The sequence below is a fragment of the Acomys minous genome (assembly GCF_964271855.1).
Source record: "Acomys minous genome assembly, chromosome: 1".
Classification (NCBI taxonomy): domain Eukaryota; kingdom Metazoa; phylum Chordata; class Mammalia; order Rodentia; family Muridae; genus Acomys; species Acomys minous.
This window is the reverse complement of record NC_140483.1, coordinates 185035422-185059516: the sequence shown is the minus strand read 5'-3', so window position 1 is coordinate 185059516 and position 24095 is coordinate 185035422. Positions and strand designations below refer to the sequence as shown.

The following is a 24095-nucleotide window of genomic DNA, read 5'->3' as shown; positions in this document are numbered from 1 at the left end:
AATTGCTACCAGTCAAAAACTAACAGAATGATGCATGGAATAAGCAAGCCACCAGTCCTGGGCTTCCTAGGATGCTTGCCAGGCAGAAGGTGTGCTGCGGTCGCCCTCTTGGTTTGGAGACCACAGACAAGTCTCCCTCACTACAAACATGAAGTGGTGCTGCTAATAGGACCCTGCCCCATTCTTGCCTGAGGACAGACATGCCTTATCTGTACCTCTCCAGAGAACACATCTTTGGAATAATAAATGAGGGAATTGGGCAGAGCAAGGTGGGAAGTAGACAGCCTGGGCTTAGTGTTTGCATTTGGCCATGCCATGCCTGAAAGTTGAGTTGTATCAGCACAAAGACAGATGGTCATTGTATACACTGAGGAGAGAGTGGATTGTGTGTATGATGCCAAGTATCCCGTGGCCAATAAGTATGGTGAGGGTATTCCATGAGCAGCTTAGAAAGAAGAACCTGAAATACCAAAAATGCATGAGAATTGTCATCTATCCCTTGTCTGCGGGCCTAAGGAAGAGTGGTGGAAAATAGGGGAGACTACATCTGTTTGATTATACTACATGTGGACTAACTCTCACTTAATGATGAATAGAGAGAAAATTTAACATATAACGTGTTCTTGAAGAGAGTCTTGCTAACCTAAAAGATAATGTTTTAAAGAAAACTTAAAGTGCCAACATAAAAGACCACTGCAGACCACAGGAAAGGACATGTAACTCTATATGCTTTAAGTTTCAAGGACATTTTGGAAATGTTTCTCCTCTAAAAACCAGAAAAATTAAAAAATTATTGTGGCTATTTTTAAGATACAAAAGCCATGAATTCTGTTGACGTGACTTAGAAAGCAATAAGCATAGTGATACAAACCAATGATAAAAAAGTAGCCTTGAGTTCATCGGTATAGGAGACAGCTTCCTGAACAGAACACCAATAACTCAGGCTCTAAGATCAATAATTAATAAACTATACCTCATAACAGTGAGAACCTTCTGTAAGGCAAAGGACACTGTCAACAGAACAGGGAAAAGATCTTCACCAACACGACATCTGACCAAAAGCTAATGTCCAAAATATATAAAGAACTCAAGAAATTAAACACCACCGAACCAAATAATCCAACTAAAACATAAGGTACAGACATAAACAGAGAATTCTCAATAGAAGAATAATTGAATGGGCAAGAAACGCTTTTAAAAATGCTCAACATCTCTAGTCATCAGAGAAATGCAAATCAAAATGGCTCTGAGATTCCATTTTACACCTCTAAGAATGGGTAACATCAAAAACTCAAGTGACAGCACATGCTGGTGAGGATGTGGACAAAGGGGAACACTCCTCCATTGCTGGTGGGAGTGCAAACTTGTAGAACCACTTTGGAAATCAAACTTGTGCTTTCTCAGATAACTGGGAATAGTTCTACCTCAAGATCCAGCCATACCACTCCTAGACATACCTGAAAGATGCTCCACCATACAACAAGGACATTTACTTAATTATGTTCATAGCAGATTTATTTGTACTAGCCAGAATCTGGAAAAAACTTAAATGTCCCTCAACCAAAGAGTTATATTAAAAAATGTGATACATTTACATAATGGAATACTACTCCACTATTAAAAGCAGGGAAATCTTTAAATTTACAGGCAAATGGAAGGAACTAGAAATGATCATCCTGAGTGAGGTAACCCAGATCCAGAAATACACACATGGTATATACTCACTTATAAGCACATAGTAGCCAAATAATACAGGATAGCCACACAATACACAGTCCTAAAGAAACTAAATACCAAGGAGGACGCTAGGGAAGATGCTTACTTCTCATTCAGAAGGGCAAATAGAATAGACACTGGAGGCCGCTGAAGAGAAGGACCAGGAAAGGAGATTTTTTTTTATTAATTTATTCTTGTTACATCTCAATGGTTATCCCCTCCCTTGTATCCTCCCATTCTTCCCTCCCTCCCATTTTCCTCTTACTCCCCTCCCCTATGACTGTTCCTGAGGGGGATTACCTCTCCTTCTATATGTTCATAGGGTATCAAGTCTCCTCTTGGTAACCTGCTGTCCTTCCTCTGAGTGCCATCAGGTCTCCCCCTCCAGGGGACATGGTCAAAGGTGAGGCACCAGAGTATGTGAGAAAGTAATATCCCACTCTCCACTCTACTGTGGAGAGTGTTCCGTCCATTGGCTAGATCTGGGTAGGGGTTTAAGGTTTACCGCCTGTATTGTCCTTGGCTGGTGCCTTAGTTTGAGCGGGACCCCTGTGCCCAAATCTGCCTGTGGTACATATACACTATGGAATACTATTCAGCTATTAAAAACAAGGAATTCCCAAAATTTGTGGATAAATGGATTGAGCTAGAAATGATCATAATGAGTGAGTTAACCCAGAAGCAGAAAGACTCAAATGGTATATACTCACTTATATCTGCAATTTAGCCCAAGGGGCATGTCCCACGAAAGCCTTCACTTACTAGGAAACTGAGACAGAGGAGAGGACATTCTAGTGGGACTCTAGATGAGAGAATCATGGGAGAAAGGCAAAGTAGAAGGACCCAGAGGGTCCTAGAAGCCTACAAGTAGAACATTATGACAGGAAAGGAGATTACCACAGAGGTCCTCGGAAAGATTCTACTCAGCAGGAGATCCAAGCAGATGATGACACATACAGCCAAACTCTAGGGTGGGGCACAGGGAGTCTTATGGAAGATTTGGGGAATAGAGGGACCTGGAGGGGTCAGGAGCTCCACAAGGAGATCAATGGAGCAAAGAAATCCAGGCAGAGGAGGAGAGTGCTGGAGAGACTGATACATCATACAAGGACCATGCATGGTGTGGACCTAGGCCGTCTGCTCAGATGTAGTAAATAGGCAGCACAGTCTTCTTGTGAGTCCCATAATATAGGGAATAGGGCCTACTTCTGACATGAACTCTGGCCCCAACACGTTGATCAATTCCCCCCAGCAGGGTAACTTTGCCTGGCCACAGAGGAAGAGAATACAGGCGGTCCAGATGAGACTTGATAGGCTGAGGTCAGATGTTAGGGGAGGAGGGTCTCCCTTTCTGAGGACTAGGAGGGGAGGGAGAGTGTATGAAAGAGGGAGGGTGGGATCAACAGGCAGTGAGGGAGGGGACTACAATGGGAATGTAAAGTGAACAAATTAAAAATAAAAATTTTTTAAAATAGGTCTACAAATGTAACAGCTATGTAAATGGAAAATGTTTGTTAGAATAATCTTACAAAATGTATTGGTTACACAACTACTATGTGCCTTTAACGTCAGACAGTGCCCAAGTTGAATTTTTAGGACCATTTATCACCTTGGCCCAACCCAAGACCCACTCCAGAGGAAAGAGCTAATCCCTGACACTATTAAAGATACTCTGCTATGCTTGCAGACAGGAGCCTAGCAGAGTTGTCCTCTGAGAGGCTACACCCAGTATGCTTTGAAACAGATTCTGAGACTCACAGCCAAACATTGGGAGAGGCATAGGGAGTCTTGTGGAAAGGAGGAGAGGGCAGAGAGCAAAGAACCAGGAGGTGACAGGAGCTTCACAAGAAGACCAACAGAGCCAGCTGACCATGGCCCAGAGGCACTTGCTGAGGCTGAAGGGCCATGCATAGACTGGACTTAGGCCCCCTACACAGATGTAGCCAATGGGCAGCTCAGGTCTCATGTGGGTCCCATAGTAATGGGAGGCACTGAGGCTATCTCTGACGTGGACCCTCTTTCCAGTTTTCTGATCACTTCCCCCTGCTGGGACTGTCTTGCCAGGCCACATGGAAAGAGGACATGGCTGCTCTTGATGGGACGTGATGAGCTGGAGTGCATGGGAAGGAAGGCTCACCTTCTCTGAAAAATAAGGGAGGAGGGATAGGGAATAGGGAGGAGGGATGGGGAATAGGGAGGAGGGATAGGGGAATAGGGAGGAGGGATAGGGGAATAGGGAGGAGGGATAGGGGAATAGGGAGGAGGGATGGGGAATAGGGAGGAGGGATAGGGAATAGGGAGGAGGGATAGGGGAATAGGGAGGAGGGATAGGGGAATAGGGAGGAGGGATAGGGGAATAGGGAGGGAGAGTGGGGCTGGGAAGAGAGGAGAGATGGGGGAAAAAAAGTGGAAAACTTTCTCGGAATGTTTTATCTGGGGCCTTGTATCCTATGAGTTTTTTTTTTCACTTAATGGACTCATTATTCATCAGTCTCTCTGTCTCTGTCTCCATGTCTGTCTGTCTGTCTGTCTCTGTCTCTCTCTCTCTCTGTCTCTCTCTCTGTCTCTCTCTCTGTCTCTGTCTCTGTCTCTGTCTCTCTCTCTCTCTCTCTCTCTCTCTCTCTCTCTCTCTGTCTCTCTCTCTCTTTCTCTCTCTCTCTTCTCTCTTCTCCTTTCTCTTCTCTTCTCTCTCTGTCTGTCTGTCTCTCTCTCTCTCTCTCTCTCTTCCCTCTCAGTGTGTGTGGGGGGGCTGTGCATACACACATGTGCAAGGTCTCTATGACCCTTCACTACTTCTTGATATCTGAGAGAACATGGCCTGCCATTTTCTGCCAACTCTGAAAAGAAAACATAATCTAGTCTGTGACTATCAATAGATTTAGGTTCTTGCTTGTTGTGCTTTATTGTGAGAAGTCTGGAAGATGGCCTGGGCGTCTGCCTGCACATCCTAAGTGTCTAAAAGGAAGCAAAGAAAATTTAAAAAATGAATCCATTGCAGTCCAATTTCAGATCTGAGCTAACATCTGATGCTTATATGATTATCACCACTCCCCACGAGAGCTTTCTCTCCTCCAGCTTCTCTTTACCTTCTCAGGCCAGCAGTCACCAGATTTTTCTGGTGGCAGCACTACACATTGTGTCTTATCCCTTCCTTACATGTAGCTCTGGAGGAGACATGTTCAAAGCCGCTATCAGAATACACATGATGATCAAAGAATGCCTCTAACATGTGACCCACATATAGGAAAAGGTTTTTGAGGTATAAGCAAAACAAACTGGTTTCATATTTAACGTATCACTTCTACTTAAAGAGAATAAAATTATACGCTACTGAAACTCCTTGAGAAAACCTAAGACACATGTTTGCCAACTTCTCCCTCCCAGTTGGCCTTCCGCTGGGTGAGAGAGCAATAGAGCTTCTCTCCAATTGCAGTTTGTTTTCTAGCAGCAGAAGCTGTCTTTCACCACCATGAGCAAATGTAAATTTCTTTAAAAGATCATTTTACTATCTCCTCAAGAGCTTCATACAATGTATTTTGATCATATTCAGTCACTCCCCAACTCTCCCTAGTTTCATTGCCTCCTCTCACTCGCCTAACTGTGTCCTGTCTTTCCGTTTCCCTGTACAGAGCTTAATTTGTGATGCTTCATATTCTTGAATGTGCAGCCTTCACCGGAACGTGGTGAAACCACCAGTATGGGATTTCATGCCTCTTCCCCTCTCCATTCTCGGATGGTGCCTGGCTTGTACTTGTGTAGATCTTGTGTGTGCTGTCTCAACATCTGTCAGTGTATATGTGCAACTGCTCTGTTGTATCTACAAAACGGTTTCTCCTCCTCCTCCTCCTCTTCCTCTCCTCCTCCCCTCCTCCTCTTCTCCTGCTCCTCCTCCTCCTTCTTCTTCCTCTATCTCTTATAATCTTCCCCGCCCTTCTTCCACAATGATGACTGAACCTTGGAAGGAGCAGGTGTGACACAGATGGATCATTATGATTGTGCATTTGGCAGTCTCTTACTCTATGCATCTCGACCAGTTGTGAGTCTCTGTGCTCATAACATGAAACAACTCATAGCAATAGGAGAAAATAAAAATTAATAGGGACCAGAGACAAATTCAATGACAGAGATTAAAACAGGGACAGAGGGTGCAAGAGAAGTGAAAAAGAGGGATAAAGAAAATCATAGATAAGTGGTTCACAGCCTTGGCTAAGCAGGTTATGAATATTTGACTAAAGCCATAACTACATCATGTTCAAAAGGAAACCAGGCATCATTCCTGCCAGAGCAGAGCACTTTTATATAGCATGTAAGTGTGTGCTAAGCAAGTAAATATAAATTATTTTTCACTACCAAAGCTTTGCTGAATTACTTCAAGCTTTAGATAACTAATTTCAGTTATGACTTATTATTACTGAATGCAATTTCTTCTTGGGCAACTTATGAAATATTATCTAAGTCCAACATATGTAACTATCCCCGTTCTATGTTTTTTTTCTGTGCTGCAATTCTTTCCACACTTATGACAGCAAAAAAGGGACATTTCTGATAGCCAATTGTCATAAAGATCCCATGGCTGATTTCATTTACCACTGAGAGACATAAGACTTTAAGGTGGAAAAGAGGACAGAATGGTGACCACAGACAGGTCATGGACTCACTTTCCTACAGTAGTAACAATGAAAGAACTGGCTAGTTCTCATCAGAATAGTCACTGGGCACTGGGTTATCCACATATTCTCAGCTTCCTGGTCTCTGAGTGCCCTGTGTTTCCAGCCAACTCCAGTCTCCAGTCTTCTAGCCTTGATGTACTTTGCCTGTTTGGGAGTGCTGGGTTTCTAGGCCAGGGTTCACTAGTGTGTGTGTGTGTGTGTGTGTGTGTGTGTGTGTGTGTGTGTGTGTGTGTTGGACAGCCTGTCACTGTACAACTTAGGCTGGTCTCAACCAATTGATCCTCCAGCCTTAGCCATCAACCCTATCCCTGATATTCTGGGATTGATGGCCTGGGCCATCACACTCAATTCTTGCTGTAGCTCTGAGGGCATCAAGTTCCTGTACTGAAGTCCTTTCTAGCAGGTGTTCCTAAAGGAATCTCCGTTTCCTGCACTGATATCATAATTCTTTTCAGTAGTGCTACCAACCAGTAGAACTCAGCTTCCCTGCGCACACTTCCAAGGCAGTGGGAGCATTCCTACTTGTCACTCAGATTCTTCTCCATTGCCCACACAGGTGGCAGAACTTTGTCAAATGGCTGAATAGGGCTTCTTCCAATTTGGTGTGTGATGTGCCAGCAGGTAAGTACTGTTCTTTTCTCTTTCTCAGCAAAAATAGCTGGTTTTATCTCATTCTTCCCAAAAAATATTCAGTAAAGAAAAAATGGGACTGAAATTTTTCTTTAAAACTGTTCTTTTAGGCTAGTTGATGATTAAAGGCATGATTCTCCAAGATCCATATTTTCACTTTTTTTGTGGGGACTTTGTGACATGAATCTAGCACACTTGTGTAGGACATTGATATTATTGACTTAAATTCCAGATGTGATCTCTTTTATCTAGAAATCCTTCAGGTAGGTATTTATTTGGCTCATAAATCAGAAAATATCATAAATACAGAGATATCAAATATATTTGTGTACATAGATATATGTTTAGTACAGCAACGTTTATAAATGTCTTAAAATTGGAAGCAATGAAAAGAGACTTCAGGGACCATTTAATTAAATTATAGTCCAACCAGTTAATTAAATTGTGGAGTGGTAAAACCACATGACTGGGCTGCTACAGAACAATTTCCATGATACATTATTAAACAAAACTATAGAAATGAATATGTTAAAATATTTAGTAATTAGAAATTTTTAAATGTGGTATGTGAAAAAATAGGCATTAACTCATTGCTAGGACTTCTCTACTTAAGAATCCAGTACTGTGAATGGTAATGCAAGGCACTAAGTGTGTGTGGTGAGTGTGCTGTGGGATTGATGCATATATCTATATACAAGTAAGAAAAATATCCTACAAGGTATTTCAAACATGGAAATGGGAACAGGACATTCATCATGGGTGAAACAAGGGCTGAAACGGTTGATAAACATATGAAGAATGTATTCATGTTCCCAGCCTCTGTAACAGATTCCCACAGTCTTTAAACAGTAGAGAGTGCTCTCCAGTCATGGTTCTGAAGTCCGGAACTACTAAATCTAATCATCATCAAGGGCCATAGTCCCTCGGAAGTCTCTAGAGAAAGGTCTGTGTCTCTTTCAACTGTTAGTAGTAGCCTTATGCCTGCCTCTCCTGCCACACGACTCCACTCGGCCCGCATCTTCTCGTGGTTGTTTCCTCTGTGTCTCTGCACCTACATACCTTCCCCTCCCTCTTAGAAAGGCCTAACTGCTCTGCAAGGCAGACTCAAGGGTGACTGTGGGAAGAAACTGAGCACATCACTTGGGGGAGATGGACACGATTCAGTACTTGGCTGTGACCCAATCCAGACCTGAGTGATGAAGAAACATTTCTAGTTCCTGGGGCTGGAGAAAGCATCCTACAGACCGGCATGCTATGGGAAACTCCAGAAGGCAGTGTTCTTACACACCCGGTCAGGAATCTCTAAGCAAGAATCAAGGAGCTGGAGAGAATGTTCCCTAGGACATACTGGGTATTACTATGTGGTCAAGTTCACATAGTTCAGAAGGCTCTGTTCTTGCATTTCAAACAAAAAAACATGTTGCAGTGCTGAGACCATGTCTTGTGCCTGAGGATTCACATGTGACTCCTGTTAATAATGATAGACACAATAATAACTCAACCCTTCTCATTACTCACTGCACCTCCATTTGGTTTTTCATCTGCGCACAGGCATCCTGACACATCTCTGTGTCCACATTTCCTTCTCTTTTAAGGTTGCTGGTTTACCGTGTTGGCGTCTATCTAAACTGCCTCAATTTAATAAACACTTCTTTAGGCCCTGTCTCAAAATACAGTCACACTCTAAGCTCTCTGGCGTCAGAGTATTAGTATACAATTGCTACAGAAACACAATTCATCCTGGAGCATATGTCACAGATAAAGTATTACTTACGTGAGTGAGTGGGTGATGTATTATTATCACCTTTAAAATGAAGGGACAGAAAGAGAAAAGGAGCATGCACATGCTAAGGGGACATAGATTCTTCTAGGTGTTACAGTAACTGTGAATCTGACAAACAAAGCAGCGAATATTAGGCACTGTACAGCAAGAGGGTTGGCAGGCCAGTATTGCTGTTGTTGCACTGTGTCGTGGCCTCAACCTTACTGGACATTAATTTGATGGCTTTTTCCACTTCTATATCATTGGATCTATGACGATGAAGTGTTCTTGAATTTCGAGTGAGGTAGTAATAGCAAAATCAAGGGTGGCAGCAAAGCATTTCAATCTGTAGTAAGGCCTCAAATGCAAGACATAAACTGAAAAATACACAAAGTAAATCCAATTTTCAATAGAAAGGTATAATCGCAGAATATATATGTATATATGTATATATATATGTCTATATATAAACTGAAGAAAAGATGTGTCATATGAACTTTAGTTTATAGAAAATATATAGATTGTAGCATGAATAAAAATTAAATGTAAGTGAATATACCAGTGAAAATCATACACAAAATGTATAGAAAAGGAGGGAGATATACCTCAGCAGTTAAGAGAGATTGGTGCTCTTACAGAGACCCACTATTTGGTTCCCATCACCAATGTGTACAACTCACACCCTCACTCTTATAACTCCAGCTGTAGGAGATCTTATGCCCTCTTGTGGTATGCATAGTCATCTACACCCACCCACACACACACACACACACACACACACACACACACACACACGCACACACGCACGCACAATGTCCTTCCAAGAAAAAGAGAACTAAGTAGAACATATTTCCTCTCCTTTCAGAGGCTCAGCTTCAGTCTGCTGTCCAGGTTTGATGCAAGAAAGACTGCTTAAGATATTATTAGAGGGTTAGATTAGCTAGAACAGTCTAGAAACCGGTGATCAACCCTACCAAACCACAGTGCACTGGAATAGCAGTTGGGTGGTCCTACAAAATAAAATGTAGTTTCTATTGCCAAAAGGAAAAAAAGGAAGAGGAGACTTATCAGGGAAAGCGTGTAGGCTAGAACCTAAACAGACCGAAGCTAGCATCAGTGCCAAGGCTCTGCAAGAAAGTCTTATCACAGAGCATGTGTTTCTCCCCCATTTGCCTCATGCTATCCCACTAAACACTGCTGCCAAGGCCTTAAGGCCTTCCCTGTGACTTTCCAAGTGCTCCTTCTCCAGGTATTTGCCTGGCTTGCTGTCTTGTTTCCTGTCTACTTAGTATTCTATCCAACTGTGACTTCTTTGGAGTTTGTGGGGAAATTCCTTAGTGACTCCAGTGGCTCTCACGCTTGAATCTGGGTCTGGTTGTGTGGTTACGCATATCATGCCTGATGTTGGTGTGAGTCTCTTTCCTAGCCTCACAACTAGAATGCACACTACATGAGAAGAAAGAGCTTGTCTTGTTCACCGTTGTGGTGTCATTCCCATGACAGTGCTGGCATCTAGTGAGCACTTAACTAGTGTGTCCTCCATATATGAATGAATTGGAAACAGCTGTACATTATCTCTGGTATTAACCAGACAACTGAAATTTTATCATCTTAGTGAGGTCATCTGTTGAATATAGGTAATTGTGATGTCGTAGAGTTATTTTTTAGATTATTTTTTGGTAAATGCTTCTCATTGATAAAAATTTGATATGTTAGTTTGCTGATCACACAGACTTCATCGATTAGGACCCAAGAATCCAGAAGTCTTTATTTCATCAAATGCCTTCAATCTTGTTTCACTCATTTTAGAGAATTTCCTAGAGAATACTTCTAAAAAGTATTGTGCTAGGTTCTCTTTGACTGAAATCAGGATTTAACTGGTCTGGTGAGACACAAGCACTGGTCATTTTTAAAGCTCTATGGATGAAGCTGATGTACAACCAGCAACAAAGAGCCCTGAGTTCAGCAGTGGGGAGAGCAAACAGGATGGATGGCTGTGTGAACATTACAGTCCCCTGGAAGGCCTATAAATCCTCATCCTCCCCATACTTGGAGACCTCTAGAAGACAGTGGGGTTTATTTTCCTCGGTACAAATCTTCCACTGGCTGACTAGACAGATGGTTCTCATTTCCCCTGGCTGCTGTGTTAGGGAGAGGAAGAAGAAGAAGACGAGATCTCCAGCACAGTTCTTTCGAGCAACGTTTACATATGCAAGTTATTACCTTCATATATGCCATGAGCTAAGGAAAGGAGTAAACTTAATAGAAACCAAGTACCTTTTCATATATTCTTGTAAGGGAACACTGAAATGTTTAGAAAGCAAGAAAGAATTATAAGGAGGCAAATCTAGGTTCTAGATCTTATTCTAAAACATGGCATGCATTAACTGGTGCGCAGGAAAATGCTTGTGTGTAAATCCTCTCCTGTGGGGAAATGAGGTATGCCTAGGGTTTAGTACCTTCTCTTGTGGAGTATTTTACATGCATGATTTTTACCTCATGATATTATGGCAAGTTCTTGGAAGTTCACAAAGGAAAGAACTGATCCAAGCTTTCACAGTTGTTAAAAGAGCAAGGCAGGGTTAGTGTCAGGGTCTGAGAGTCAGCATCCCTGTTTTTATGCATACATAGCTGCTCAAGCCCCTTTCATTGTCTGCGTCTGTGATGATGAGTGATCTGAAGCATTTTCTCTTGAAATAAGAAGCAAATCTTTTCTTTCACAAACGTGGTGCAATGAGCAGATCTCAGTGCAAGTGGGTGTTCATTGGCTTGCACAAGACCTTAAATTTCAACACATCTATTCAGATTTGCCTTGAGGGGACTGCCATCATGGCCTTCAGTGAGCATCAGTGGAGGTTTATTCTATGGTATCTGGGTAGCTTATGAGGGATAAAGAAATGAAGAGACACATCCCTGTTTTCAGAGGATTGGAAAAGGAATTAGAGAAAAGAACTACATATTTAATGGCTTTATTTTCTAAATGTCACATAAAAGTGCATAGCCACTCACCTGTGGGCAAACACTGGGGCTTGTTCTCACACTGGGTCCCGAAGCTTCAAGTGACCATGAAATTGCATTGTCTTCTCCATCAAAACATTTCAGAAGAGCTGGGGCTCAGTTGATAAATCCTGTAATGCATAGACATGAGCACCTGGGTTTGATTCCCAACACCTATGTTAAAAAGAAATGCCAGGCAAATCAGGGTGCCACATGGCTGTAACCACAAGGCTGGGAATGCAGACAAGGACTTGCTAGGCAGTCAGTCTAGCCAACTGGTGAACTCTAGATCCTGGGGCAGACCCTGTCAAAAATATAAGATAGGGAGTAATTGAGGAAGATGCCTCTGGCTTTCACATACAAACACACTCAAGCTCATATTGCACACACACACACACACACACACACACACACACACACACACACACACAAACCTGCACACCCATGTGTACTATGCATATAAAAGGCCAGCCAAGCACAAGCATACAGATACTGAAGAAAATAATTTACAATGATCCAGCGAGGCAATGCTAATAGACTTTACAAAGGAGGTTTAAGCATGACATGGAACTTTAGCAAATACTCTTAACTCTTTGACAATTACTGTGTACACTTGTTATGTTCTAGGTAATTCCACTTAACCCTAACAGTCACCCAAACTGTCCTCCTTCTGCCAATAGAAAGAAAGTTTCCTGGGGCACAGAGAGAGTCAGTTAGTTGCTCAACGTCTCATAAAGAAAGTAGCCAAGGCATCTAGCCTCAGAACTGATACTGCCGCCCACTGTGTTACACTGCCTTCTTCCAGTATTTCTTCAGTGTTTTTGGTTCATTTTTATTGAAAATAGTGAGCCCCAACTGAGAACTAATGTATTTTTTAATGACATATTTAAATTTCACTTGGCACTACCTGATAGTCACAAGGACTTGGAGTCAATAAAGTGTTCCAGAAAGTAGATCAGCATCTAAAACAAGTCAGTTTTATTCATGAAGGCTGCAGCCTGAGGCCTGGAAATGGGAGGTTCCCACACACCTAATGGGAAAGGGGGTCCAGGGCTTGCATTCCAGGAGACAGAGCCACAGGGCCCACCTAGCTAAGCTACCTGGGCGCTTCCGGTTCAGTCTTCCACAGGTGTACTCCTGTCGGTCTGCACCTCTGCTGCACGGACTCCGTCACCATGCCTTTCTGCACACGACCCCCCATCATCCTTCCTGCTGTCAGTAGGTTTGATTTCCTCCCAGACTAATCACTTCCCACCACTTCAGCTGTTCCTAAATAAGTTTAAATGTTTCCCTGTTTCCATATGTTTCCTTTCTGAGGTGAGTACGATAACTGGGCATAAAGAATAAGTTTGAGAAACTCTTTATCACCCCCTTCTCACATTCTGAAATCCACAAGGCAAGAACATGGCCTTTTACCCACCAAGTGTCCCTGTTGCCTAACACAAAGGAAACCACCCAACAGAGCCAGGCTGTTGCCTCATATGTATGTGTAAGCTAAATTATACCAAGTTCAACCCGTCTTCTCTCTCCTTTTCTTGTTTAGGGAAAAATGAGAAGGAAACCCCAGTCAACTTGGTGGAAGTCCCCAAGAGACCCCAAAGCCGAGCTGAACATGTGGTATGCAGTTGGGCATGTGGAGCCCCTGGGAGGACCTTGAGGACCCCTGACCACATCCTGTCACCTCTTGCTCTGCTGGTCTAGGCTCGCCCATGTCAGTCCTTAGTCTCAGACTATCTTTAGGACATGTCCCACACAGAAAAGGGAAGCAGATAAAGTCCTAGAATATGGGTTAGCACCTTACCTAGTTAGTATTCAGAAGCCTCTTGTCCTTGCTCAGTGATGGACTTGCCATGTGGCAGTAGCACTTGGACTTGGTCTGTAATGCATGCACAGGTGAGCTTTCAAAGCTTGTGACCACCAACTACCATCAGGCAAGAGGGTAGCCAGAAGATCACTTTAATATCCTATCTCCAGAGTCTAGAACCTGAGGCTATCTTTTCTCCAGGAGTCCATTTTTAAAAAATGTAATGGGTACTCTGATTAAAAAAAGAAGAAAGAAGAAAGAAGAAAGAAAGAAAGAAAGAAAGAAAGAAAGAAAGAAAGAAAGAAAGAAAGAGGAAAAAGACAAAGAACATAAATTTGCAGCAAATGGTTAAAATCCCTCTTAATATATTCAGCAGATAACCAGGAGATATTGAAGAATTGTAAAGTAACATGAATTTCTCTATTGTTGTTTTTAAATGTCTGGATTAGAACATAATTCATCTTAAAATGATGTGAGGCCTCTTCATGCACTTCACACATGGAAATATTTTGCAAAACAATATCCATTTTTGGCAAGCATGTCACCACGCAAAAAACAACCACAAATGCTTTTCTTGAGTGTTAAGTCTGTTGTGAATAAGATTTTTTAAATTGCATTTTGCTCTTTTATTTTGCCTCTCGTTGAAGGCTTTTTTTTTGCATTTCTATAATAATTGACTCTTCTCGCATCTTTGAATAAGCAGTCTTCTTTGCCCCACTTTTTAAAAAGGATATATCCTTTTTAATCAACAAGATGTTGATTAAAAACAACTTCCCTATTATACCAGAGAAAATAATCCATCCATATATCCATCCATCCCTCCATCCCTCCATCCATCCATCCATATATCCATCCATCCATATATCCATCCATCCATCCATATATCCATCCATCCATCCACCCATCCATCCTCCATCCATCCTCCATCCATCCATCCATCCATCCATCCACCCATCCATCCACCCATCCATCCATCCATCCCTCTATCCATCTATCCATCCATCCATCCCTCTATCCATCCATCCTCCATCCATCCATCCCTCCATCCATCCATCCATCCTCCATCTATCCATCCATCGCTCCATCCATCTATCCATCCATCCATCCATATATCCATCCATCCATCCACCCATCCATCCATCCATATATCCCTCCATCCATCCATCCATCCATCCATCCACCCATCCATCCTCCATCCATCTATCCATCCATTCATCCATTGACATATTCATTCAACAAGCATGTGTTGAGAATCTCTGTCCGCCACTAACTAGACCTTGGAGACTTTTAAATAACTATCTCATGTGACCTGATGATAAATCTTTAACTATCTCTAGGGTAAGAGATACTTAGACAAATACCTACCGTAGTCAGTGGCGAGTGCCTTGATAGACAAAGGGACGAGAAGGAATAAATTCTTGGCCATTCTGGGAAGGCGGTAAAAGAAGCAGGATATGAGATGGGTCTTGAAAATTGCATAGGAGCCCAATCGTTCAGGCATGAGCCTTGAAACGGAGTTCTGCAACCAAGGAAGTAGCACTGTGAAGGGATAAAGGTGAAGGGCCTCTTGAGTCGCCACGCTTTATGTGTCTGAAGAAAATAATGTAAGACTGAAAGGGATATGCTGGAGCAATAACAAAAACAGCATTAACGTCTCCTGGGCCAAGCAAGAATTTGGACTTCTCTTGATACAGACAAATGACAAACGACATGTTAGCTACTTGTTCCTTTGCTGAGCCTAAGTTGGGTTCACACAAAAAATTTACTTCTCCTTCTTGTAAATTATCAGAGGGTGGGGACACACCCAAAGAATTAATAAAAAAAATATGTTTCTTATGAAAATACCCATGTATTCAGGTGCGTTAAATGAAAAGCTTTTTCTAAAGCTTTCATCATTTCTAAAGTTGCCTGAAGCTCTAAAAATACGTAAGAATCATCTGTCTGGTTTTCTATATGAAAATGTTCTCTTTGTCCCAAAATTAATTTTATCAAAGAAGAATCATTTTATACTCATCCTGAAAATCTACCAGTTGCTTGTCAACCGTGTCAGAGCAATTTCACACAGTGTTCTAGTATTTCAAGCAAAAAATTCTTCACCTTCCCAGGAGCGACCTCCTCCATGTCTGTCACACAGCTCAGAGGCAAGTTCTCGTTATAGCTGCTCTTCAGTAGGAGGCTGGGGTGTTCACTGCTTCCATGTGAGAAGTTGGACATTAGGAAGCAGACTGCAGAGTTTCCGACATTTGAAAGTCGGAGGAGTGCAAATGGTACAAATCACTTTATGGTGAGTTATACATATTTTAGATTGCAGTCAACAGAACTTAATTAACTGGAAAAATAGGAAACTTTTCTGTGTTAATGATGGACAGAATTGTAGCATGAGCTAAACCAAGGAGTCGAACGTGGGCAAGGCTTTCTATCCTGACTGACTTTCATGTTCATGCACCCTCTCTGTTGGACAATGAGTACACTCCTTGTTTTATACTGGATGCCCAGTGCCAAGCCATGCGATTAGGACATGGTGCTTCTTCCTATGACCATGTGGACTGGACAGGCAGGAGGTCAGTTTCCAGAAAGACCAGAGCAGCACTGATAAGGCCATAGACGTTCACCCCTTCTACAGAGAGGTGTCGGGATGTCTTACTTGGTGCCACTGGGTCTCACTTGTCTGTTTCACTGTAAAAGCACCTCTCTGTTCTGTAGTGGGGTGGCATTAGGATACTGGAGTGAGCTAAGCATCAACTTTGTGTCCTGCTTATAGTTTCAGTTCCAGGGTGAGGCCTGCCCGATCTTAGAAGTCTCCAGTTCTTTCTGAGCTTCCATTTCCCTTGTCGCATTCCAGTCAGCGAGACTCTTAAGGTATAGTCCCAACTGGGCCCACAGGCCAAAGGGCATTAATATTGTGCCAATTATTCTCTCCCCACAAACCACTGAGAATGCAGAGGCTTTCCCCAGAGGGCTGCTCTCTACCGATTACTCTAGCACCTTAGAGAAGGACATCAGATCTATCACTCTGGTCCCAAGTCCTTTGTCTATTACAAAACAAACAAACAAAAAACAAAAACAAAAACTAGATAAAAGTGATGATATCTCCCTTTTCAAAGAGAGAAAAACCTACCATGTTCGCATTCAGCAAAAACTTCGTAAGCGGAGCCTTGTGCTGCCAAGTATGTGACACTTTTCCTTGTTTTCCAAAGCCAGACCTTGCGATAAATCTTTCTAGTTGTGTGGCCTCTTCTTTGGCCAAGAGTCTGGAGAAGCTCTGGGTAGCGAATGTGTGCCAGTAAGATGCTTATGTTGTTTTGGTAGAAAACTCCAGAAAAGAATCTGTGGCCAGAGAACCGAGCTGCTGTGACTTCAGCCCCACGGGACCCTGTGAACCCCTTTAAGGGGAGGCCAGTCTCCGAGCCTGCTGTGAGCCCAGCCTTGAGGAGGGAAGAAGAACAGCCTGAGCTCTGGATAGACAGGTTCCAGAAGATGGAAAACGCCCTTTACCTGTGTGACATGAGCAACACAGGTAAAATATGAGTTCCAAAGCCCAGCAGCCTATCTCTATTTGTGTTCTACTAACCCACACTCAAATGTCTGGTCTGGTTTCATTTGGTGAGTAAATAGTAAATCATCTATAGAACAGGTACCTGGCATGATCAGAAAACATAAAGATGATTCGAAGGAGAATTCCTCATGAGGCAGCTGGCGATGTCATTGTGTTGCCCGTCAGCACCTCCACTCTGTCGTCAGTCTCATACACACTGAATTCTTGTAAGTTCCCTAATTCTCTTCTGCCCCCAGATTACCACCAAACTACTTGGCCAGTCAAATCTGGTGCCTGCCCAGCTGAGCCATCTCTTCTACCATTTTTACTTTTAGTGTTCCTCACACAACCCTAACAGGTCATTTTCTTTTCCTCACACATGCCTCACTTTCCCATTTGTTTACATCTTCTGTCTGCCAGGTCTCCTTTTAGTCGGTGTTATTTACACTGGAGTCTGATCACTGTTAACTGTGCTCTGTGGCGTGAGATGAGTCTAGGTCAGACTTTATTTGGCCGTGCCAGTTTCTTTCATACCTACCATAATATTGGATATCATGATTTTTTTATTTGAAGGTTCGTTGTTATGTCACTAGTATTGGAGCACATAAATTATTTCAAGTATATAAATAACTCAGAACAACATACAAAGTGGGCCATGCTCCTAGGCTGTGCCATGTGACCATCTTGAGAAAGAAGAATCCTTTTGTGGGAGCAGCAATGGCCTTGTTAGTGTTGAGGTGATCAGGAAAGACTGAGCGCCGGCGTGGCCTGTGAAAGCGCTCATATGAAACTAGAGATGTCTTCACTCTCTTGCTGCTCTTTTCCTTCTGCTTTCAATTTCTAAAACAACTCTGGACCTCATGAAACACAATAACATAATTCCCCAGCATTTTCTAATGATTATGTGAAAGGAAGGAAGGAAAAGAAATTAAGAAAGAACTGAAACTTTAAATACAAGATTAAGCTAGCTGACTAGTGAGATATTTGTTAATATTGTGTTAATGACTCCAGTGCCGTGTTAGAAGCTGAACAAGGAAGAAACCCAGAAAGAATGAGCCGTGGCTCTCATGGCCTTAAGGATAGAATTCTAGGTAAGGCCCGGGAACTGGCAGTAGCTAAAAACACTACAAAGGAAAAGTAAAGAGATAATACATAGTAAAAGTTTATGATTGAAGGAAGAATTGAGAATTAAGTAGTCTAAAAGAAAGACATCAGATACTCAGTTAATACTAAGTAGGAGAAAGGAGTTCTAATGTACTGTGTATTTCAAAAGCTCTGAAAAGAAGGAGCTCTGGATGAATTTATTAAAAGAAATGGTAAATATTTGAAGAGATAAATATGCCTACTGTGGTGAAATTTTACAAAGTTTATTTTTATTAGAACACCACATATTATTCCATAAATACATATCAATTAAAACTGCTAATATAAAAAGGAAAGAGGCAAGATATGAAAGGAAGCTTAGCATGTAATGTGAGCTGAAGTGCCAGAGACAGTACTGGGGAGACAGAGATGGGCCTGAAATATGATGTAAGGAGTGAGGAATGCTTTGGTGGCTTGAAGAAGCCATGCTAAGTTGAAATCATCTTTTCCTCTCCAAACGTTAAGAGGGAAAAGGATGAATAAGACAGGTGTGGAAGTATACATCAGGTGATTTGACACATGGTATAGAAGCGAGGCATCCTCCTCTGCTAGAATCCATCAGAAAAGTTCAACCAGAGAAGGTTATTGTGAAAGCTGAGATGGATCATTTAGGGAAGATTGGTATAGGGAAGAAAAGAGGTTAAAAGGTTACTGATGTCCCTGAGCCTAGCTACACACTGGGAGAACAGAAAACCATCCCCAACTCAACTGTTAAGTCATTACAATGCATCCTGGATCCTAAACTTTGTTGCTAAGAAACTCCCCAAAGATTTAGACCTGTCTCATAGGAATGAAATAGTCTGAGGGAAAATGTAGCTTTGTTGACTTTGAGGACAGACCATTATGGCTTTGGGATGCCTTTTTCACGCCCCCTTCACTGTTTATGCCTGTTTTCTCCGTTTCTATGAAGTTTGCTAGTTGCTCAATGGCCAAAGAATGTATCAGCCAGATCAGCCAGATCTGGGAACATCTACAACTGTCTGTAATGGGAAAGAGGATTAGCTAAGGTCACGCTGTTGGTTCATTAGCCACAGTATTTCACAGACCATGAAGGCCTTTTCTAGATGTGGTGCTGACAACACCTGCTCTGCCCACAGATGAGTCACTGTTCTTTATTATGTGCAGGGAGCTAAGTAGGCCAGTGCATTCCTTACTCGGGACCCAGCAGACCATCCATCACCAAATCAGTGTTTCTGGGAACCTACTGAGCTTATTCTGTAATGCGGGTTGTGAAAAAAACATCGCCTCAAAGAGAAGGAACAAGGAGTGACAAGCATTCTAAAGAAAGAAAGGTGTCTGAAATAAATGGCTGAGTAAGTGGTATATTAAGAATTCACCCAGTGAACCAAAGTCTAAATAAAAAATACAAAGCCCAGAGAGACAGAATGCCTTCAGGAACAATCCTTCCATGGCCTGGACATTGCATGTTTTTCCTCTCTAAATTCTCACAGCGGTTACACTGAAGGCTTAGTACCTTTTCTTTGCAGAGAAAGGACTCAAGTTCAAAATGATGACACAGTGGCCAGTATGAATTTGATTTATAGTTCAAGCCTAGCTCTCCTTGACTTCTCCCTACAGCTGGTACTCAAGACTAGAAGGAGAATGAAGTTTTGTTATCTTGAGTCAGAAGATATAGATTCAAGCCCAGACTCTACCAGTTACCTTTCCCACTGTTAAAACTATTCAGAACCACCAGCCTAAAGATGGTACCACCCATAATGAGTTGGCTCTTCTTATGTCAATTAATGATACAGCCAGTCCCCAAAGACATGCCCATGGGTCAACTTGATCTGGATAATTCTGAACTAAGACTTATGAAAGGTGATACTAAGTTGTGGCATGTTGAAAGTCAAAACTAAACAGGACACAGGGATGCATGTTTCATCCTTCAAGATGTTGGAAGCTTCTTATTACTATAGATCTTCACAGTTCAAAGAACAAAATTAGGCAATGTGGCCCACAATTAATCTCTTACCCTCATCTTATAATAAAGTATAGTAGTTAACTTTGAGCACCCTTAAGCAACTGACTGAACAACTCTAGGACTCAGTCTCTCCGTTTGTGGAACGGGCGATGATGGTAAGGGCCAAATGTATCAAGACTGAGCAATGCTTGGAATGGAGCTTGAGATGTAGGCTATTTTGTAGGTGAATTTCATTATTGTAATGTTTGTTTGTTCCCTTTCAGTTACTCTTTTGCCTAACTTATCTTTTCTATAGGTTGGGGAACTTCCATAGGCAACAGATTATTTCTCTGTGTTCTGAAATGCAGCATCTAATGTGTCTAAGCTCACAATTCAGGCTTACTAACCAGTGAGTGATCATTAGTGGTGCTGTGATCCACACTTACAGCCCTCTCTGCAGCTATAAACACCTAACCTGCATGCAGAAAGCACGCTGACATTGTCATCGTTAAGGCGTATGACATATGGATGACAGAATGCATGCTATGCATCCACACATCTATCATATAGGTTAGTTGGAGACAGTCACAGGAAACATGTGTCAGGAAGGAGCAGTTTAACTCCTCCATGTTTGGGAGCATTCATAGGTACTTTGATTAAAGCAACAACAACAACAGTATTTGGGAACACTTTTATCAAGCACACACAAATTCTTCAAAAATTTGCCTTTAAATGTGTGGATACAAAAAAATAAGCTTAAAATCTTTAGAACATACATGTGGTGTTACTGGACCCATCTGCTTTGTTCATCCCAAAATCACCTCCTAAGGTCTATATGCCATATCTGAGACTCTAAATATCTTGGGTCAATTTTTATAATCTTAAAGTCATAAAACATTAGCGTTTAGCTATTTTCTTGACTCATCTTTCCTCTTTAAAATAATAAAATAAGCCTAATCCCCCCTCCCAACACCCCATGTCATCACAGGAGTTCTGGAGAAGGAGCGGGCCAGGCGCCTCATCCACAACTACAATCTTGTTTACAACTTGTCCCTGAGTCCTCGGAGAATAGACCAAGCCTTGCGAAGATTCCGTTCAGGGGAAAACCTAATCTTGGAGCCAGCGCTGCAGTACTTAAAGGAGCTGTGAGAAGAAGCACACACTGTGAGAGCAGATTTTCTCTCGTTCCTCCCTTTTACAAGGCATGTGTTTCTCCTCAGTGTGAGTGCTGGGCAGAAGCTGTGTCAAAGCTAGGGCAGAGGCAGCTGCTCCAGCCATTTTGACTTGGACCAGGCTATGATAAGGAACAGTTCCCAGTGATCAGGAGGACCCAGCTTTTTCTAATACAACAAAACTCCAATCACTTAAAGTGCCCTTCTGTTCTTACAGTGCTTATTGTCAGTGTGTTTGATACTTGTTTCTACATTGCTGGCAAACTGTTTGGAAACACAGCATGAGTCCATGTGTCAAAAGCATGCAGAATGTTGATCACTCACCAGAACACCTGGTAAAGAGTGGACCTCAATAGATCTTTTTGTTGGGTTTGGTTTTGAGACAAGGTCTAAATATATAGTCCAGACTGGCCTTCAACTTGTAATATTACTGCCTTATATTCTTGAGGAGTTCAATCCATAAATTCCTATGTGGGAAATATACCATTATGCTCATCACTGTTGTAGGAAGAATTTCCACTGTAAGAAATATAAAAGCCAGGTGGAGGTGACACATGCCTTTAATTCCAGTATGCAGAAGGCAGAGACAGGTAGATCTCTGAGTTTGAGGCCAGCCCGATCTACAAAGTGAGTTCTAGGACACCCATGCCTACACAGAGAAACCCTGTCTTAAAAAAAAAAAAGTAAAATAAAATAGAAGTATTAACACTGTCTTAAGATTGATCAGGACAATAATTTCAAGTTTCAGCTTTCTATATAAGTTCAGCATGTTTTCCAGGGCAAAACAGGGCAGCATGAACAATATCTCCAGGAATATTTCCCAGCATTCCCAGAAAAGTTTTAAGGAAGAAAACATGGGATAAGACTTGCTCAGGGTTTTCTATCCAACATCCAACAGAAGTCACGATTCATGAACTGAGTAACCGAGGTAAATAGACAGGGTTCATTTACAGAGACTGCAGTGTAACCAGTGTTCCTGGAGCTTTGTGGCTACAGGCTAAATATAAGCAGTACTCCCACCGTTTGGGCTGAACGTACGTCTCTTGGTTGAGGGGACACATGGCCAGATCATAACCCCCAGTTTCCACCCTCACCATCCAGATTACACCAGGAGTAGAAGACAAACAGGCTCGAAAGCAGCTAAACTCCAGTCAATATGCACCAGACTTGGCAGTGCTTAATCTCCCAGAACTCTAGTTTCTTCATCTGCAAGAAGGAAGTAATTAGACTTTTTGGTAAGAGTGTCATAAACACTGGAAGCAATGCCATTTTTATGATTCTTTGCAAGTAGCAGACATGAACTCTCAGGAAACATCAAAAATAAAGTGAAGTAAAAACTGAACAAATGGTCTGTGTGGATAAACAGAGGGGAATCAGGCCATTGCCATACAAAAAAAAACAACAAAATTTGAGATATATTTTGTTCTTTGGGTTCCAAGAAACAATTGTTTTGAATCTTCTCCTGTCTACAAGTCTTCACTGCTTTACCGCCAAGATTGTGTGTGTGTGTGTGCAGCTTGTTTTGAAACAAAGGGAGACAGGAGGTGGGAGAGTAGGGGGAGAGGGGAGATTTGTGAAGAGGTACAGAGAGGAATGGGTAAATATGATCAAAATATATTGTATGAAATTCTCAAAAAATTAATATAGTGTATTTTATTTGTCAAAGAAACATAATAGAACTACCATGGTGGCATAAGGACTACTTAGAGAAAGCTGTGCCCGAGGGAAGAGATACTGGGCTTAACTCCAATACAGCCAGGAGAAACGGGAGCCATAGAGCCAAAGCGGCGGGATAATGCGTGGAAAATTCCAAAGAGGCATCAGAGGTGGGGATGAAGGTTCTAATTAAGCTCAGGCCACATGAAGCCAAGCTACACCATCCTAGGATGGATAGAGTTGTAGCAAGAAGGGACTCATGATATGTGTGTGTGTGTGTGTGTGTGTGTGTGTGTGTGTGTGTGTGTTTCTGTATGAGTGTATTATTATGTATATATACTCATCATTTTTTCAGAGTAGAAATTAATGAAGCAGATTTTAACTTCAGAGAGAGGCTTATTGATCAAGGTGTGACAGTAGAGGTTACATGACATCTGCTATAACGCCAACAAATGGACATAGTAGTGATGTGCTATGAGGTCATTATGCTTCAGAATGTCATTGTGGCCTCTGCTATTTTCTATTATTCTCAGATAGTGGCATGTTGCATACTCCCTGTGTGTCATTGCAGAATTTTAATAAACATGGAGAAATAAAGCCTAGTGTCTGCTGATTGGTAAGTTTCCTATAGCAGAACCTTCCTAAGTGGGTGACAGTGAGCAGTAACTCCTTAGAGACAATCTGGTCTCTGTCTCTGTCTTTCTCCGTCTCTCTGTCTCTCTGTCTCTCTCTCTGTCTCTCTCTCTCTCTCTCTCTCTCTCTCTCTCTCTCTCTCTCTGTGTGTGTGTGTGTGTGTGTGTGTGTGTGTGTGTGTGTGTGTGTGTTAGCTTTCCAAGAACCACAAACTTTAAAGCTCGAGAGAGTAGAGGTCAGAGGCATTATCTCATGAGGAGCAGACTCTCTCCCACCTTCTAGCCTTGAGCAATACACTTCCAGAGCATCACCATTCCATTCATAGTAAATGAAATATGCATCAATGGCTTAGCACTATATCTGGCATGCCACAGAGAAGTACCACAGAAGAGACAATTGTCCTTTATTTCTGTACAATATTCCCCTTTACGACATGCCTAATCATTAGTCTTTTCCAGATATTGAAACTAGCAG

The 24095-nt window shown here is 42.1% G+C and overlaps 1 protein-coding gene across 5 annotated transcripts in view; it reads left to right on the top strand.

Moving 5' to 3' along the window:
• The window catches only part of LOC311604101 (uncharacterized protein C1orf87 homolog), a 70622-nt gene extending 47269 nt beyond the window's left edge, over nucleotides 1–23353 (top strand). For 3 of the 5 annotated variants that reach the window (XM_084793644.1, XM_084793643.1, XM_084793641.1), the window contains 4 exons: nucleotides 6943–7007; nucleotides 13319–13392; nucleotides 16889–17096; nucleotides 21149–22414. In XM_084793644.1, coding sequence (XP_084649770.1) covers nucleotides 6943–7007; nucleotides 13319–13392; nucleotides 16889–17096; nucleotides 21149–21309 — 508 coding nt within the window. In that variant the 3' untranslated portion in view covers nucleotides 21310–22414. The other 2 variants (XR_014781380.1, XM_084793642.1) reach the window with 2 other exon arrangements.
• Nucleotides 23354–24095: the final 742 nt, after the last annotated feature.